The 17,348-nt window shown below is 45.5% G+C and overlaps 1 protein-coding gene across 1 annotated transcript in view; it reads left to right on the top strand.

The window, feature by feature from the left end:
• The window catches only part of LOC147668996 (polyphosphatidylinositol phosphatase SYNJ1-like), a 287,979-nt gene that overhangs the window by 65,139 nt on the left and 205,492 nt on the right, over positions 1–17,348 (top strand). Inside the window, exon 3 of the mRNA XM_086948301.1 lies at positions 11,388–11,474. Within this exon, the coding sequence (XP_086804427.1) occupies positions 11,388–11,474 (87 nt within the window). The remainder of the gene's footprint in view (positions 1–11,387; positions 11,475–17,348) is intronic.

Raw genomic sequence — 17,348 nt, 5'->3', positions numbered from 1 at the left:
ATATTGGAGCCTCCAGAGGTCGACCTCGCTCCAACAATCTGCTGCTGTCCTAGGCGCCCCAAGCCCAGTCGCGGGTCAATTCCAGCGGCGACTGCCACTAGATCGACTCCCTCTCAAGTGGCTCTGCTTGGGGGCCTGGGAGATGCCTAAATCGGGAGAATATAGGGGGATCGGGCACGGAGCTCAGTGCTCACGCAGCCTGCCCCATCGGCTCCCAAGCCACGCCCCCAATTTCGGTTTGTCATGTAATTGGGCACAGTTTACACATTGAGGACCACAGGGCAGGGAGTTATGCAAGACTGTTGACTAACAATAAGGTACATTAGAGTAGCCTTTTCAGTTTCTTTTGTATAGTGTCCACTGGAGGTGGTGCCACAATCAGTAACGCACCCATGTGTTCTAAATTTCCACCACATACTTGGTACCTTGAGGTGTTAGGCCAGGAAAGATTAAGTAATCCAAGTATTGCTTGTGTCGCCGGTAAGCATGTGAGCTACAGATCTAGATATGAAAGCTCAGCAGCAGACATTCAAAAGTTCCAAGTTATAGAGTGGGCACAGATAATAATGATTCAAGGAACTGAAGTCAAGCCATGCATAATAATGTCTACTAGGTGGGGAAAGATGATGGTGGAGTTATGAATGCATTATTTGTGTTTTTTAAGATGGAATCCATATTACCTAGCGGCCCTGGAAACCACAAGTACATTAAGACACAGTTTGCACTAGTCCTGAATGAAACATTGTTGAGGCTGTAATTGTGCTATCCTCCACTTGCAGACCACGGCGATTCCTTTATTGTTTAAAAAAAAAATGTTTTATTGAGTTTATTGGCATTTTTCAACCTAAAACACAAACCACCAAGAAAATAAAATGCGCAACCAAGACTCACATTCCAAAAAGGGTGAATTTTGAATTTGTTACTGTATTTCTTAACCCGCTTTATCACATTGACAGAAGGTATCCACCCATCTGTACAGATCTATTTGACAGTGTCCCATTTGTATACACTCTGGGGAAACCTTTTGTTGGGGAAGGAGGGCTTCTATAATTTTTGCAAACTTCTCTTCACAGACAGCTAGATCTCCTGTAACTCTCTCATCCCTGTAGGCTATTTTCATGTGTTGCTCATCTGCAACCGCCCCACCAGCAAATCTTTTTCCACACCATGACCTGAGGAGCTCATGAAGCCACCCAATGTATGACTATCCTGTGCTTTACCTGCACTATATACAGTGCTACTATGAAGGTTTGCATTTTATCGCGCTTTTGCTTCCTGAGTATACCAAGTAAGAACAGTTTCAAGGACCCTTCTGGTTTAAGTGTTGTGCAACATAATAATAATAATAATAAGAGATTTATAGAGCGCCTGGCTGCACAACTGTGTATCCCCGCGCTAATTGCCTACGAAACTCACCGAGAAATGATAAAGGGACGATCAGAGGAAACAGAGATTAGGGAAACAGGTGAGTTTTGAGTTTAGCTTTAAAAAGAGTCTCTGAGGGCTCCATTCTTAGATGGGTAGGCAGAGCATTCCAATGTTTAACTCCAAGGTATCGAAAAGAGCGGCCACCTATTTTCGCTTTATGGATACGGGGGATTTTAAATTGTGACATTCCTGAGGACCTAAGGTTTCTGGTAGGGCGGTGGATAGTCAAAAGATCTCTTAGATAGGTGGGACCTTTGTTGTGAGCTATCTTATGGGCATAGCAGAGGCCCTTGAATTTAATTCTTTCCCTAACAGGGAGCCAGTGCAATTTGGACAAAGCTGCCTTGGCGGATGTTCTTCTGGGTAAACCCAGTACCATGCGCGCGGTCGCATTTTGTAAGCATTGAAGCTGATGGAGGTGTTTTTGGTTCAATCCTAATAGGAGAACGTTCCCGTAGTCCAAATGAGGTGTGATTAGCGCATGTACGATGGTTTTTCTGGCTTCAGTGGGAATGATCTCAATGATTTTTCTTAAGATTTTTAACGTGCCGATGCATTTGCCTATTATTTTATGGACTTGGGATTTTCCTGACAAATCAGCGTCGATCATAATTCCAAGGTTTTTCACTTTTTCAGCAGGGTGAGGGCAGTCGCCCAATGTAGTGGGCCACCACGCCTGCGACCATAAAGAGGCTTTGTTTCCTACCACCAACACCTCTGTTTTATCTCCATTCAGCCGAAGGCAGTTGTCATCCATCCACATGGCGACAGCAGCCATGCAATTCGAGAAGTTGGAGGCATATTTCTACTGCTTCTCCCCCAAAAACCCACTATCTGTGGAAAAGCCTACGTCATATGCCGGAAGTCAGCTGAAGGCATTTCACATCTTCCACACACCCGGGCCTAACCGGGTAAATCATCGTAAACTTTTGAGGTATGTTCTATTTCTAATAGGGGTTCCCAAACTTTTTAGAACCATGACCCACTTTTTAGAACAACAAACCTTAGTGACCCACCTACCTTTAATGGACATGGGGAAAGGCGATTTTTTATGTAATTAAAGCATTGTGTGGGAGCGCATTGTCATTAACAGACAGCACATTTCACATTGAAATGGCCAAAAGCGTTGCACAGACACACAGGTTAACTGATAAAACTATATAGCACACAAATGATTGTGTGGAAATAATGTTTCTGTGAATATTTATAATTTGCTGATCACCAAGTGTCTGGATTTGTTTCGATCCTATTCAAATCTCTGTTTCCAGCACACTTTAGAATTACAAAGAAATATGTTTCTGTTCCTTTGCTTTTCCTAACTGCTGAATGCATACTGTTAATTTACAGGTACTTACATTTTGCTGTGTTGCAAAAAAAGACAGCCTTTACTTTCACACTCCCTGCACTCCAGCATGATTGTCACATAATTCACTTTAAAAACTCCTCACTTTTTTTTCTCCACTGCAAACACCTCTCACAGGCAAATGGATTTCAACTCTCGAGACGCCCACTTCTCCACAAAAGCCCCCTCATTGGCCCCCTCAGCCTGTTTTAGAAATCCAAGAAAGCTTAGGTTTTTCCACCATGATTGGTTTTTAGCGTCTTCAACCCTTTCCTACAGGATGGTGGTCACCGTTGCTAGTTTTGTCATCTGCGCTTTCAGTACTTTCACTTCACCTTGCAACTCACACTATACCCTTGACTGTGTGGGCCGTCTCGTGATCCATACACAGGTTAGCTCACTGCAAGTTGACATCCACCAATACTATCTCTTTTTCTCTCCAGGGCCGTGGGAGCCCTGTATGGCCACTAATAGTTCTGGGTTACTCTTGTTGCGCCTCCTTCTTCTGTGTTCTCTGCAATTCTGCCAATTGCGTATTTCTCGGTAGCAGGGCCTGGTCCGTTGTGTGTTGCATGATGGTGTTGCACTGTTGCGCCTTAGACACCTTGTTCTTCACCATTGTACCAAGCATGCTCCAGTATCTTCTGGGTAGATTTGGGTAGAGCCAATGGCCAAGAAACAGCGTAATTGCATCTGCCATGAAGGTAGACTCCACTAGGACACCGCAGCCACTACTCAGCTCCCAGGACAATCAAAGGGTCAGTGCTGGCACTGCCTCTCCCAAGTAGAGTGCACCGCAACCACCAATTCCAGGGGTCTTCCCACTCGCACAACAAGGTCTCCCTTCCAATACCGCCATAGTGCTCGGGCGAGATATCTTCAGGTGCTCCCCACTGTCACTATTCACATTCCAGGGTACTTTCTCTGTCTACAAGAAAGGAAGACTGTATCAGGACTGTCATTCACCTCGCCCCACACTATATCAGTACTGTCCGTGCACCGTTACCAGCCTTGTCTTGCAGTTAAACATTACCACACTCCTCCCCAGGGGCTAGCATCAAATCTGGGAACTCAATAACAGGGTCCGTGTCCCAGCCGATGAACAGTAAGAATGTCACAGCATGGACTTTTTGTTGGCCTATAAAGGAGGCGCTGCAAACATTTGATGTCCAAAGTTTTCCCCCTGTCAAGAACACCATTAGCGACCGCTCTCAGGATTATCTGTCTGAGAGAGAATAAGATGGTGGTGTCCTATATTTTGCTTTATATGTATTTTAAGAGTCTCCTGTATTCTGCATTTGTTCATTTGGTTTGCCATGTAAGTCAGTATTAATTTGCAAAAGCGGATAGATTTAGTTTATAATATGCATTGTATGCAAACCATTTATAGTGTGTTTGAATAGTACACTTTTAAATCATTATAGTAATGGGATAGTTGAGGACGATGCGTGGCTCGGGTAGTCACATAAACCTCAACATAGACAATAAGTCTGCTGACTGTAAATGTGATATATATATATATATATCAATAAGTGAAGACACCTTAGGTACTCGTCCTTTTGAACTGCAGCTTTAATCTAAGGCTGAGACTTAAGGAAGCACAAAATCGATGCCTTTTGCTGGGAAAAGAAGCAAAAAGCTAAACAGAAATACGACTGGATCTCTGATAAGGTAGAAGTTCGGAGAGAGCAGTTATAATTTGAGACACGTGATAAAATAAGAAAGTCCTATCTGAATACTGATAGACATTTTTCACTTTCTACGCAGGACTCTAGAGAGAAGGCATTTAACGAAATAGTCTTCTGACGAAAAGAGTGGCCAAACACAGTATTTTAGAATACGTGAGAAAGCTGAGAAGAGCCCCAGTCTCTGGATACAGAGAACAGCGTGAAGAAGGAGGAGTACGTTTTAGATTCAATAGAGCATTATAGAAAGGCTTGACCATTAAAAAGAAGAAACAAATTAAGGGAGGGACGAGGAGTGGTTTAGATAGGTCCAGCACCAATTCTCCTAAATAGAAAGTAAAGCATAAAGATGGATGCAGTTCCTCGTCACTCGCAGGTGGATCAGATGAAATGATCAGAGGGGTCCTGAAGGGAATCTGAGCGATCAGATCTGAATGCCCTCCCACACCCAAAGTTTTTCTGCTTCATCATAGCCCGTTCCTTGTTGGGCCGCTTGTACAATGCCAGACAAGCCCCTCAGTGGGGGTTCTTTAGAAGAAATCTTCTATCTTTGCAATATGATGAGTACAGGTGAGAGAGTGTATGGGTAGGGTGGTGGACAAGTGATTACAAGAGTCTAAAGGGTAACAAAAAAGGTTTAATTGAACAGTGGTCCCCTTGACAGTAAAACAAGCATTGGCATAGCCAATAGGTCTCGCTAAGTGTTTAGCCATGCAACAGTTGATGTTTGGATGCAAGGCTGAGGGGGAGAAGGGTGCAAGGCGTAGGGGGAGAAGGGTGCAAGGCGGAGGGGGAGAAGGGTGCAAGGCGGAGGGGGAGAAGGGTGCAAGGCGGAGGGGGAGAAGGGTGCAAGGCGGAGGGGGAGAAGGGTGCAAGGCAGAGGGGGAGAAGGGTGCAAGGCGGAGGGGTAGAAGGGTGCAAGGCGGAGGGGGAGAAGGGTGCAAGGCGGAGGGGGAGAAGGGTGCAAGGCGGAGGGGGAGAAGGGTGGAAAAGGGTGCAAGGCGTAGGGGGAGAAGGGTGCAAGGCGGAGGGGGAGAAGGGTGCAAGGCGGAGGGGGAGAAGGGTGCAAGGCGGAGGGGGAGAAGGGTGCAAGGCGGAGGGGGGGAACGGTGCAAGGCGGAGGGGGAGAAGGGTGCAAGGCGGAGGGGGAGAAGGGTGCAAGGCGGAGGGGGAGAAGGGTGCAAGGCGGAGGGGGGGAAGGGTGCAAGGCGGAGGGGGAAGGGTGCAAGGCGGAGGGGGGGAAGGGTGCAAGGCGGAAGGGGAGAAGGGTGCAAGGCGGAAGGGGAGAAGGGTGCAAGGCGGAGGGGGGGAAGGGTGCAAGGCGGAGGGGGGGGAAGGGTACAAGGCGGAGGGGGAGAAGGGTGCAAGGCGGAGGGGGAGAAGGGTGCAAGGCGGAAGGGGAGAAGGGTGCAAGGCGGAGGGGGGGAAGGGTGCAAGGCGGAGGGGGGGGAAGGGTACAAGGCGGAGGGGGAGAAGGGTGCAAGGCGGAGGGGGAGAAGGGTGCAAGGCGGAGGGGGAGAAGGGTGGAGAAGGGTGCAAGGCGGAGGGGGAGAAGGGTGCAAGGCGGAGGGGGAGAAGGGTGCAAGGCGGAGGGGGAGAAGGGTGCAAGGCGGAGGGGGAAGGGTGCAAGGCGGAGGGGGGGAAGGGTGCAAGGCGGAGGGGGGGAAGGGTGCAAGGCGGAGGGGGGGGAAGGGTGCAAGGCGGAGGGGAGAAGGGTGCAAGGCGGAAGGGGAGAAGGGTGCAAGGCGGAAGGGGAGAAGGGTGCAAGGCGGAAGGGGAGAAGGGTGCAAGGCGGAAGGGGAGAAGGGTGCAAGGCGGAGGGGGAGAAGGGTGCAAGGCGGAGGGGGAGAAGGGTGCAAGGCAGAGGTGGAGAAGGATAGAAGGCGGAGAGGGAGAAGTGTGCAAGGGGGAGGGCAAGGAAGGGGAGAAGGGTGCAAGGGGGAGGGGAGAAGGATGCAAGGCAGAGAGGGAGATGGGTTCAAGGTGGAGAAGGGTGCAAGGCGGAAGGGGAGAAGGGTGCAAGGCGGAAGGGGAGAAGGGTGCAAGGCGGAAAGGGAGAAGGGTACAAAGCGGAGGAGAAGGGTGCAAGGTAGAGTAGTGTGCAGGTTGGAGGCAGAGAAGGGTGCAAGGCGAAGGGGAGAAGGGTGCAAGGCAGAGGCGCAGAAGGGTGCAAGGCGGAGAAGGGTGCAAGGTGCAAGGCAGAGAAGGGTGCAAGGCAGATGTGGAGAAGGGTGCAAGGCATATGTGGAGAAGGGTGCAAGGCTGGGGGCGAGAAGGGTGCAAGGCGGAGAAGGGTGCAAGGCGGAGGGGGAGAAGGGTGCAAGGCGGAGAAGGGTGCAAGGCGGAGGTGGAGAAGGGTGCAAGGCGGAGGTGGAGAAGGGTGCAAGGTTGAGGTGGAGAAGGGTGCAAGACGGAGGGGTAGAAGGGTGCATGGCAGAGGGGTAGAGGGTGCAAAGCAGAGCATGAGTAGTGTCTAGTAGCACCAGGCCTGTCAGCAGTTTTTATGGACCCCTATACAAAGAACTAAGCAGGGCCCCAAGTCTCATGCACCGGTTTCGAAGTTTAAAAATAAAGTGTTATTGGAAAGAGAAAACACAGTAGCTCCAGTCTCCACCACCTACTAATGATTTCAAATGTGTCAGCTGAAATGAAAAAACACAAAATGCTAGCTTCAAAACCTATGCATAGATTTTATAGCGCAAGCACCGGTGCTGTCAAAGCGCAGGGTCTGAGGGAAAGAGTCCCTTTGGCAGTCCTTTAGTGTCTTTATCAAGGTGTGACTGCATCAGTGCTCCCTTTACATGCAGTATCTCAATCAGCGGCTGTCTACTCCCGCGTGTGGCGGTGTCTGGGGCCTCAGAATATATTATGATGGTGCTAAGGCCTCTAAACAGCAGCAGGCTCGATATTAACGAGAACATGCTCTGCATACAGCATGGACCCGTTCTCAGCAGAGCCGGGCGGGCCAGACACGGCTGGGGCTGGAAGCTTCTCATCACAGCCAGCGTGTTTACCAAGGAGACGTGTCCTTGGCAACCACTGGCCCCAAATTCATTCTCTGCAGGTCTCACTAGGGAAGTAGCAGACGCCGAGCTGGCGGGGGCCCGAGGGGCGGCCGCACAGGGCTAAAGTCAGAGGGGTCCTTATGAGGGCAGCAACTTCTGCTGATAACGAGAGGAGGGGGGTGTACAGCGAGGGATACACGTGAGAGGGGGGAGTGTGTGGAGGGATAGAAGGGACAGAAGGTGAGAAGGGGGTGAGAGTGGGCGCAAAAGGAGGGAGGGCGCAGAGAGATTCAAAAGGGGGCTCTGGTAAAAAGGGGCAAGCAGGAGGGTTTCAAGGTGGGGAGGGGTGAATGTAGCAGAGCGAGGAAGAGAAACGGGAGGCAAGTGTGACAGGGGGAAGGCGGCACAGGGAGGGATACAGGTGAGAAGGGTGTAAAGGAGTGGGGATGGGAGGTAGCAAAACGAAGTATAGAGAGGAGCCAGGTGATAAGAGAGATGTAAATATATTCGAAAAAGAAGGCATTAGGGAGCGAGAGAGGGAGAGACAGGGAACCGATGCAGACAGGGAGTGAGACAGTGAGCAGGTGGGTAAATGAGGTATGGGGAAGGAGAAAGTGGGTGAGCGAAACGCCTTGGAGAGATATCGAGGAACGAGGAAAAAGAGAGGCCAGAGGTAGCATATGTGACTGGAATGAAGAGGTCCTGGTTTGCAGAGAGGCCGCGAGAAGGGGGTGCAGGGCGAGATGAGAGTGCATCAGCAGCAGGGAAAGAGGTAGGGGCGAAGGAGAATAGGAATATATAGAGGCGGACAAGGGGAGGCCGACAAGCAGGAGAGAAGGGGAGATCAGAGGGGTGAAGAGGCAAAAGTGAGTGGGTGAAGTGGGGAGAAGGTGGAAGCGATGAAAAGGAGAATAGGTGGGAACAAAAAGGAGCTCAAGGAAATCTGATGCTGGAGAGGAAAGAACATATGTAGAGAAGCGCGGGTGAGATGGGGTTGAAAGGAAGACAGGGATCAATAGGAAAGAGGTGTGTAGCAAGAGGAGGTGGACGAAAATGAGGGAAGAAGGGATCACAACGGAGCCATGAAAGAAAAGTGAGATAAGTGTAAAAAGGAGGTAAAGGGGAAGAGGGGAAGGTTCACAAAGCACCGGAGAGACACTAAAATGTTATGAAAGACGGTGTGCAGTAAGAAAGTGCAGGGGGTGGGATAAAGGTGAGAGAGAGGGAAGATCGCAGGTTAGGAGAGATACAGAGAACCAAAGAGGACGGAGAATAGAAAGACAAGAAGAAACAGGGTGGCGCTCGAGCCAGGGATAACAGGAGGAGAAGGACAGATAACACGAGGAGAAGGCGCACAGCCGTAAAAGTAACGCAGCCGCAAAAATACTGGCTGACTGAGAACATCAAAGCAGCCGCGAAAGTGAAAGTGATCATGATCAAGCGCGGCGTGTGATGCGCTTAATGAGCATGACTGGAAAAGCTATATGGCGCCTCTGCTCGTAAGCACGCGCCCGCGCACATGCACGCAAGCTGTAGGCCGGCCATGGTCGCATTTTTTGAAGCCCTTACTAAAAGTCTCGCCAGTCCAGCGCATGCGCTGGGTCAGGCGAGACCTAAACAGCTGAGCTATCTTTAGTAATAATTTACAATGACAGCCTCAGTGAGAGTTCAATAAGGTCAACATGTTTCATGCCTCAGTGCCTGGAGGGTCAGTGGCATTTCGTCAGTACCATGCTTATATTGCCTACCCTACAGAGGAGTGAACCCCGGGTGGTAGTGAAGGGTTTCCAATTCGAATTAATTATACTGCACCTGCTGTGGTGCAAGAAGGGAGATCCAATCTGTAAGGAAAAATTAGGGAGACTGCCATAAGGGAGTTGCTGCCAGAAGCGTGCCTGGCAGGCTCTCAGTACATGTTGTAGGGAGAACAACATAGTATGCAGTACTGGCAAGTAGCTGCCCACTGTTACAGCAAAAGCCAGGAATAGCTTGTTTGCACTCAATGCTAGTGTATAAAGTCAAAACACACACATTGAAAACATATTGGACTGTTAATCAGTGACAAGAAATACGTGTAAAGGTTAAAAAGACAGCAGCAGCAGTAGTGAAAAGTGCCCATGCCACTCATACCGCTAATGTGAAAAATCACCAACTAAGTTCACAGGTATAAGACTGGGTAATAATAAAATAGAGGTTAGACTCACCCTAAAGTTGAGTTAGTGGTGCCCCTTAGGTAATGCAGAGGACCGTGCTTAGCTGCGGGAACAGAACTGATACAAAAGGCATGTACTCATAAATGATGTGCACAGGCCTCATAGAAATCAAAAGTTCTGGCCAAAGCACAGGTAAATTAAAGTCAAATTCCCAATTGAACGTTGAGGTTATTAACTGGGACCTACCCTCCTCTACCGACCTGTAGGTCTAGAATGGAGAGCTGGTTGCACTTCTAAGGAGGCGTGTAATGGAGTTAATTGGACTCTGGTGCAGTTAACCAGGAGCCTGTGTGTAGGGAATAATTGTGGTCAGCTGAGAAGTTCAGTTCTGATTTTGATGGGTATGGTGGTCATGCCTATATAGCAGAGCCTGCAAGGGCAATGAATGAGGTATACACAGTTTTTAATATTACAGTTTGTCTGACTTTTCTGGGCCCAGGTATGTGTATCGTCCAATGCAATTTCTTTGGATATTTCCATATGAGCCACAGGGAAAGTGACCCGCGACTGGTGGAAGATTCCATAGCGTTTGTTGTTCGGATCTAGGAGTGACCCACTATAGCGAAATAAATTGATGCATTGGCTTTCTGTTTTTATTGTGTGGTGGTTGGGGTGACATGTGCTGGTACCTGTGTGGGGGTGGGTTGGTTAGAATGAAGTGCTCTCTTCAGTTGCTTTCATGGTCCCTGTACGTCAGGCCACACAGCACTGTATCCAAATTTGACCTGTCTGATCTTAAGGAAGAGATTCTGATGTACCTAAATAGTGCAGCATTTGTCGGTGTGGTGGCACTCACAACAGGCTCACTCGCCGGGGCGTATGTGTTTTGCATTGGCGTTTCCATCTGTACCCTTAACACTTTCTTTTACACACATGTTTCATCCACTCACAATGATGATGTCTGCATCTGAGCGCATTTCCACTTTCTCTGCCATGATTGTGGCATTTCACCCAAATGTTACGAATGTGATCCTAGTGGTCCGCATCACAACCAATTGGGATGTCTAACTAGATCCATTACGTTTCTACAAATACACGTTTGTCACCAGATGTTTTCAATTTTTGAGCATGTGTTTGTGCTCGGAGGTTGACAGCCCTTCAAAATTCTCTAGCCAATTGTAAATAACGTGTGTAATAGCTGCTCATATGCTGTACCACTGTAATACCCTCATATTTTATGTGTAGCTTCTTTGTGAGTTCCTGCCAGCTAGTATCTTATTACCCCTGCATTACTGTGCCTTTACGCAATGCAGAAGTTTCATGTTTCAGTTCTTTGTGAAGCTGGGCGAAGGTAGGGGGAAGGGAAGTGTAGGGTGACCTAGCAGAGATGAGATGTGCAATGGTTTCTGCCTGCCTGTTCTAAGAGTATTAGCTTGTGATTAATTGAGGAGTTTGCATACATACTATATAATTAAATATGTTCATATCTTTGTTAAATTCTCCAGGATGAGGGCATGTATTCTTGAAACATATTGTTTTTCCTCATTGTATTTTTATTGTATGTATTGGAGTATACACTTATGATAGGGATTGAGTTCATGTGAATTCCATATATAAACACGGTTAGAAATACTAACGGACATCTTATTGCTTCTAAAGCACTTATCTGTATGTTTTATGCAATAAAAACATTAAAATGTTAACAAACCGTTCTCCTGCTTTAAAAAACATCTAACAAAATTCCACTTACTGAATTCATTTCCTTTTTTTGTAGCATCCGCAGAAAAAGAAGCCATCAAGAACATGTATACAAAGGTGGTGGATGCTTATGGACTGTTAGGAGTTTTACGCCTGAACCTTGGTGAGCAAGAAATGTGCATATTGAAAGCAAGTGCTATGATAATGTTTTTTTAATGTACTTGTAGATGTTGCTTGTGGAGACTCGTGCATCGACCACGGGCATTCACACCAGGTGAGGTTTCTCATGGGGGAACTTGCGCTCCAAAACCTGCAAAAATGGAACATGAAACCCCTTAAGATCTTAAAAAAGAATAACTTGATATCACTTAATATGCAAATCACTCTATTTATGATGGTAGTGAAACTGAACCCATGTCTACCATGATGAATTTGTTGAATTTCTATATCCATATAATATGTGAATGTTCATACCTTGAACATGTACTTGGGCAACTTTGACCTTTTTTTCTTTTTTTATATATCTGATTTTTCTTTTTAAGTATACGGATTGCAGATGTCTGAAGGTAGCCCTGAATTAAACCTTCCAACCGCCTTTCCCACTAGTACTTTTTTATGTTGAGCAGCTTTCCGAATTAAGCCGCTCTGCAGCATTGATTGTCATAAAGATGGTCCTAAATTGAAGGATTTTCCAAAGTTGTTTCTCAAATATACATCATGCACATAGAAACATTAAGATGACCGATTTCCTAATTCCGATTCTGTCTGAATCGCAATTAGGAAAACGGTATTACTTTTGTATGAAAGTCTTTTGACTTTCATTATCGATTCCTAGTGGGTCGCAAATAAACCTACCGCATGCATATTAATGAGGTAGGTCGCAATTTACGACCCATTAGGAATCGCAGCCACCGCAGGGATGTGGACTGCTGAGGTCAGCAGACCACCATGTCTGTGATTGCTTTTTAATAAGGCAATCTTTTTTCTTTTTAAATGCATCCCGTTTTCCGTAAAATAAAAGGGGATGCATTTAAAAAGAAAAAAAAAGTTTAAGTTTCATTTTTCAAGAGTAGAACGTGGTCCATGGGACCATTACCTGCTCTTAAAAAAGACTATTGTTTACATTCTCAAAGGTGAAGGGATCCCTTGGGCACCCCATCGTGTTTGTCAGTGGGTTACCACCAGTTTTAAATTGGTGGTAAAATATTACTGTTTTGCAACCGAAATTCGGTCGCAAAATAGTATTACATATCATACTAATTTGGTATTTGGTAGAGACTCTTTAAACATTCCCCTTTCAAATCCCAATTCTCAAATGCAAAGCGCGATTCAGTAATTCTTTACTGAATCGAATTTTGCACTTTAAACATCAGGAAAAGCATTTCTCTGGTCGCAAACGGCCCGATTCTATGAATCGTGCCCTTTCCGACCAGAAAAATGCTTTGCACATCTGGCCATTGGTTCGTTTTCCTTTGTAAGGTAATATCTGTAGTGCTGAAAATTGTTATGCACTCATCTGATTAAATAATCCCCTTGGTGGAAACGACATCAGTTTTACTTTTCTGGTCTGATGGAATAGCATACGTTTTTCTGCTTGTTTAAAGTAATATGTGTAGTGCTGAAAATATGTTTGGGATGAAGCCCATCTAGTCTACACATTTCATTACCAAATTCATTGAATTCTTTTTTTGAGCACCAAAATATTTCATAGGAAGCATTTCTATGCATTTTGCACGTTTCTCTAAATAATGTGTGTATTTCTTAATAGTAGTAGGAGGTGCTTGCCCTAATCGGGTCTGGAGCCCTTGATGAAAAATGGCTCGAACCACAAGTTGAGAAGTTAAAAAAATTCTTGCTCTTAGACTGTACCATTTTAGAAATCCTCTTTACACAACTCACTCTGTAAATTAATCCTCTTGTGCTGAGCTTTCATTGCGCTTGCACACTATCAATTGAGGGTGGCTACCTTACAATAAGGGGACTATGTGTAGCGGTAGCATGATGCAGTCCAGCGGTAGAAGCATTTCTGCCTATACCTCTGTGGTGAAACTGCACTTTGTCTCTCTCTGCTAAAGAGAAGATCAGTCAGCCATAATTGGGGTCACTTTTTTGTGAAACATGTGAGTAGTGAGTAAGCTGTGCGCACAGGTGTTTAACAACAACAGTGTTCATGGGGACACTGTGCACAAGACAGTGATGTCCATGCAGGCTATACATCGATTACACGTATATCCACAATGTCCTGGCTCTTAACAGTCAACGTCTAACATAGCATGACATTCTGCCCAATTACTGCAAGAAAAGCATTTCATAGAACAGGCTTCAAGAGAGAAAAAGATGGAAGCAAAGGATTTCAGCATCACAGTATGAGAGTATTGAACTATAGCCGATCGGTTGCAATGGAAGGGAGCCTGAGTACTTCAAGTACAATGCTTGTTGGGTGTGTCTGGCTTTTCTGGCATGAATCTGGTGCCAAAACAACTGCCTGACAGTAGGAGATGCCTAACATGCTCTGTATCCTAACTTCTGAATTATGTAAGATTGTAAGGTGGTTGTGTTGGAACACAGGGCACCAAAGTAAAGAGCTTTGCAGAAGTTGATGATGGGAACAACTAGGGTGGATATCACTAATAGACGGCTTGACTTAAACCTCAGATTTTGAGGTGCCTAAAGCAGGGGTCTCCAAACTACTAAAAGATACTTATGTTCATTGAAAATCATTGCAAGCTGCTAATATTAGTGGTTTAATAGTGCCCACATTGGAAAGGATTACATTAATGAGCACCATATGCAAGATTACCAGTAGTGAGCGGCTCAGTGCATTAGGCAGGGTTGCTAGCAGTAATGTAAAAAATTATTTGGCAATCTGGAATGCTTCTCGTTAGTTAGTACATGCCAGCCACAGCTGCAGTGGCCCTTGCACAAAAGTAATTATATTAGTAATACATTTCCCCACATGATTTATCACTCACAAATACGCTTTAAATATATTTTGGAAATTGTTCTCCAGATATCAACTACAGAGTTCTGGAAATACACACATTTTTTGTCTTGAATAGACAACTTGGCATACATATATTAGTTCAACCAAGCAAAAGGTTCTACTTTAGTAGGCTGGAATGCACACAGGAGAGCTACTTCTAGGTAGCTGGAGAGCTACCAGTAGCTCATAAACTACTCATTGGAGAATACAGCCTTAAAGGGAGTAACTCCATTTGCTGTGCAGTAGTATCGGTGGGCGTTGGACATCAGTAACAGCACAGAATGCATGCCCACTGAACACATAGGCCATAGTGCGAAGTAAAGGCCTCATAAAATATGCTCTTTTTTGGTATTTTCCATTGGCAACTAAACAACTCCTGGCAATCTGTCTTTTCTGTGTGGTCATCCTGACTTTTTCACCTTTTGCTGGGTCGTATATTTTTGCTAGCTTTAGAAATCTGTGCACTTTACCCTGCTAACCAGTAGTAACAAGCCGGTGCTTCCCCTTTTAACATGGCTGAATGGGCATACTATTAATGGGTCTATTTAATTTACCTATAAGTTCTTAGTATATGGTACTTAATGTACCCATAGCCTGGAAGTTAAATGCCACTTGTATTCTACATGCTTATTGTGCCACCTATTAAAGCGATAGTGCAACCATGGCTTCAGACCTGCCACTGTAGTCTGACTGTAGTAGTAAAGAAAACTACAATTCAACCTGTCTGATTAACCCCTTCGCTGCTCATGACGAGCTCAGCTCCTCATGCAGTACACTGGTCGTGTGCTCATGACGAGCTGAGCTCGTCATGAACAATGGGATTTGATAAAGTTCAGCACCAGGGGCAAATTGCCTTAGCATTGATGTTTGAAAACCTACATTTTAACTATCTTTTTTTTTTAAACCATTTTTTATTCAGATTTTTACAACATACTATTTAAGCCCCTGGTTCCCACCCCCTCACCCCCCATGAGGACAGGTATTTCTATTTTTACATACATAGATATTTACATTACACAAATACAAATTCCTTAAGGAGGGAATAAAGGAGAACAGAAAGAAAACATATTAGCATCAAAACTCAATACACTCTTAATCATACATTTCCTTCTGTGATGATTTAATGAGACAAAATTTAGTATTATCAATAAGGTTGAGTTGCGTTATTTGGTGATTAGAAAATTTAGCATTTATCCAAGGCTTTTTCAATTCCTATATTCCATGCGCCTGTATCCAATCTAGCAAAGGTGCCCAAATTTTCATGCCTCTCTGCCGAATATTACGCCCCTTTTGTTTATAAATGGCTACCTCGAGACTACACGTCGCAAGTAATCTACCCTTCCATTCGGAGAAGGATGGTGGAGTGGGATCGAGCCAGGCTGATGCGACACATAGTGGAAAGATTGCCATTGCCACGAAGATTACCCCTTGAACCTGTCTAGGACGTTCTTTATTAGTGATGCCCAGCATAATCTCTTCAGTTGTTATGTTAATCCCAGTACAGGTAATGTCCGAAAGAAACCTAGATATTTCATTTATAACGTTTGTTAGGGTATTACATGAGGCGAACATATGCACACTGTCTGCAGCGGGAGGTGCACATCGCGGGCAAGTAGTGCCCTTACCTGTCCCCCATTTAGCAATTTTATACGGTGTATAATACAGCGAAAAATATGTTTTATAGAACTGTGCCTGTAGTTTATTGGACATTAAGTAAGTGACAAATCATATGCAATAAGGGGAATGCTGGATGGAACTTCTAGTTTAATTTGCCATGCCGCCCCATGTTTGTCCATATCATCTGGGAGTAAGGTGTTAAAGCTTTCATAGATCTCACCAATTCTTGGGGGCGTATTGTTGCGTACATTTTCTATGATTTGGCATTTTTGAAATTTAATACGGCCACCCCCCTTTTTTAGTAGGAAGTCTCTCACTTGAAGGTATTTAAAAAAATCCCTGTTGGGGATGTTATGGTCTTTTTTTAATTCATCAAATGATTTCATTCCCTGAGTAGAGAAAAAACAACGAGTTGCTCTATCCCTAATGTACACCAGCTCCGTACATAGGAGTCATGAAATATTTCTGGAAGATCTGAATTCTGAAAAACCGGTGTGTAATGTGAAAATCGCCCAAGACCAAGTAGTTTTTTAACCTTTCCCCAGACTTTGACAACACTGTCGATGGTTTTGAATTTCACTTTTTTAAGGTGATCATCGTTAGCGTGCCGCCAGAGACAGCCAGTGCTCCTGTTCCCCAGGATGAGTTCTTGCGGTGTGGGAATACTCAGATCATCTGGGTTAGATTTTAGCAATCTTGTGCTGTAATTCATAACTGAAGCCCAAAATAAAGCATGAAGTTAGGTAGAGCCCACCCCCCACGCTCTCTAGGTAATGTGATCCATTTGAGTGCACTCCGTGGTTTACTATAACCCCATAAAAATCGTGAGAACATTGAATCTATATTCTTAAATACATGTGGTGGGAATTCCAAGCAAATTGCCCTAAAAAAAATAAGAACGTGGGAAAAAAAAAACATCTTCACTAAATTGGCCCCGTTACAGCCCCCCAGATCTGTTACTAAACGGATTTCGGCCCCCTGGTTTACGGCGGAGATGGCCCACTCCCGTAGACAATGTAAAGTCGCCGAACAGGCATGGAGAGCCCAATATGATGCCGAGGCAAAACGGACCTATAAATGCATGATGAAATCCTATCATGGTTTAATCCTACAGGGAAAGAAGTGCTATTTTGCTAAAAGAATTGAGGAAGCAGCTAACTCCTGTAAGGAGATTTTTTCGGTCGTACGAGAATTTACTACCCTGCGATCGAATTCAGCACAGGAAGTTCCAGCTGAGACCTGGGCTGACACCATTGCGAATTTCTTTACTACTAAAATCATGCAGATACAGGACTCCTTTCCTTCGAGACCGACAGCTGATCCTTCGACTTTGTCGAATGAGATAGCTCATCTGCCTACCTCTGGCCCCGTCCTGCAGGACTTCCCGCCTCTCTCGATATCCTCATCCCTAGCTTTGATGAGGAATCTTAAATCTGG

Source organism: Lissotriton vulgaris, unplaced genomic scaffold (assembly GCF_964263255.1).
Source record: "Lissotriton vulgaris unplaced genomic scaffold, aLisVul1.2 SCAFFOLD_2649, whole genome shotgun sequence".
In the NCBI taxonomy this organism is placed as follows: domain Eukaryota; kingdom Metazoa; phylum Chordata; class Amphibia; order Caudata; family Salamandridae; genus Lissotriton; species Lissotriton vulgaris.
Note: the sequence above shows the minus strand (reverse complement) of the source record. Positions and strands in the feature narration are given on the sequence as shown.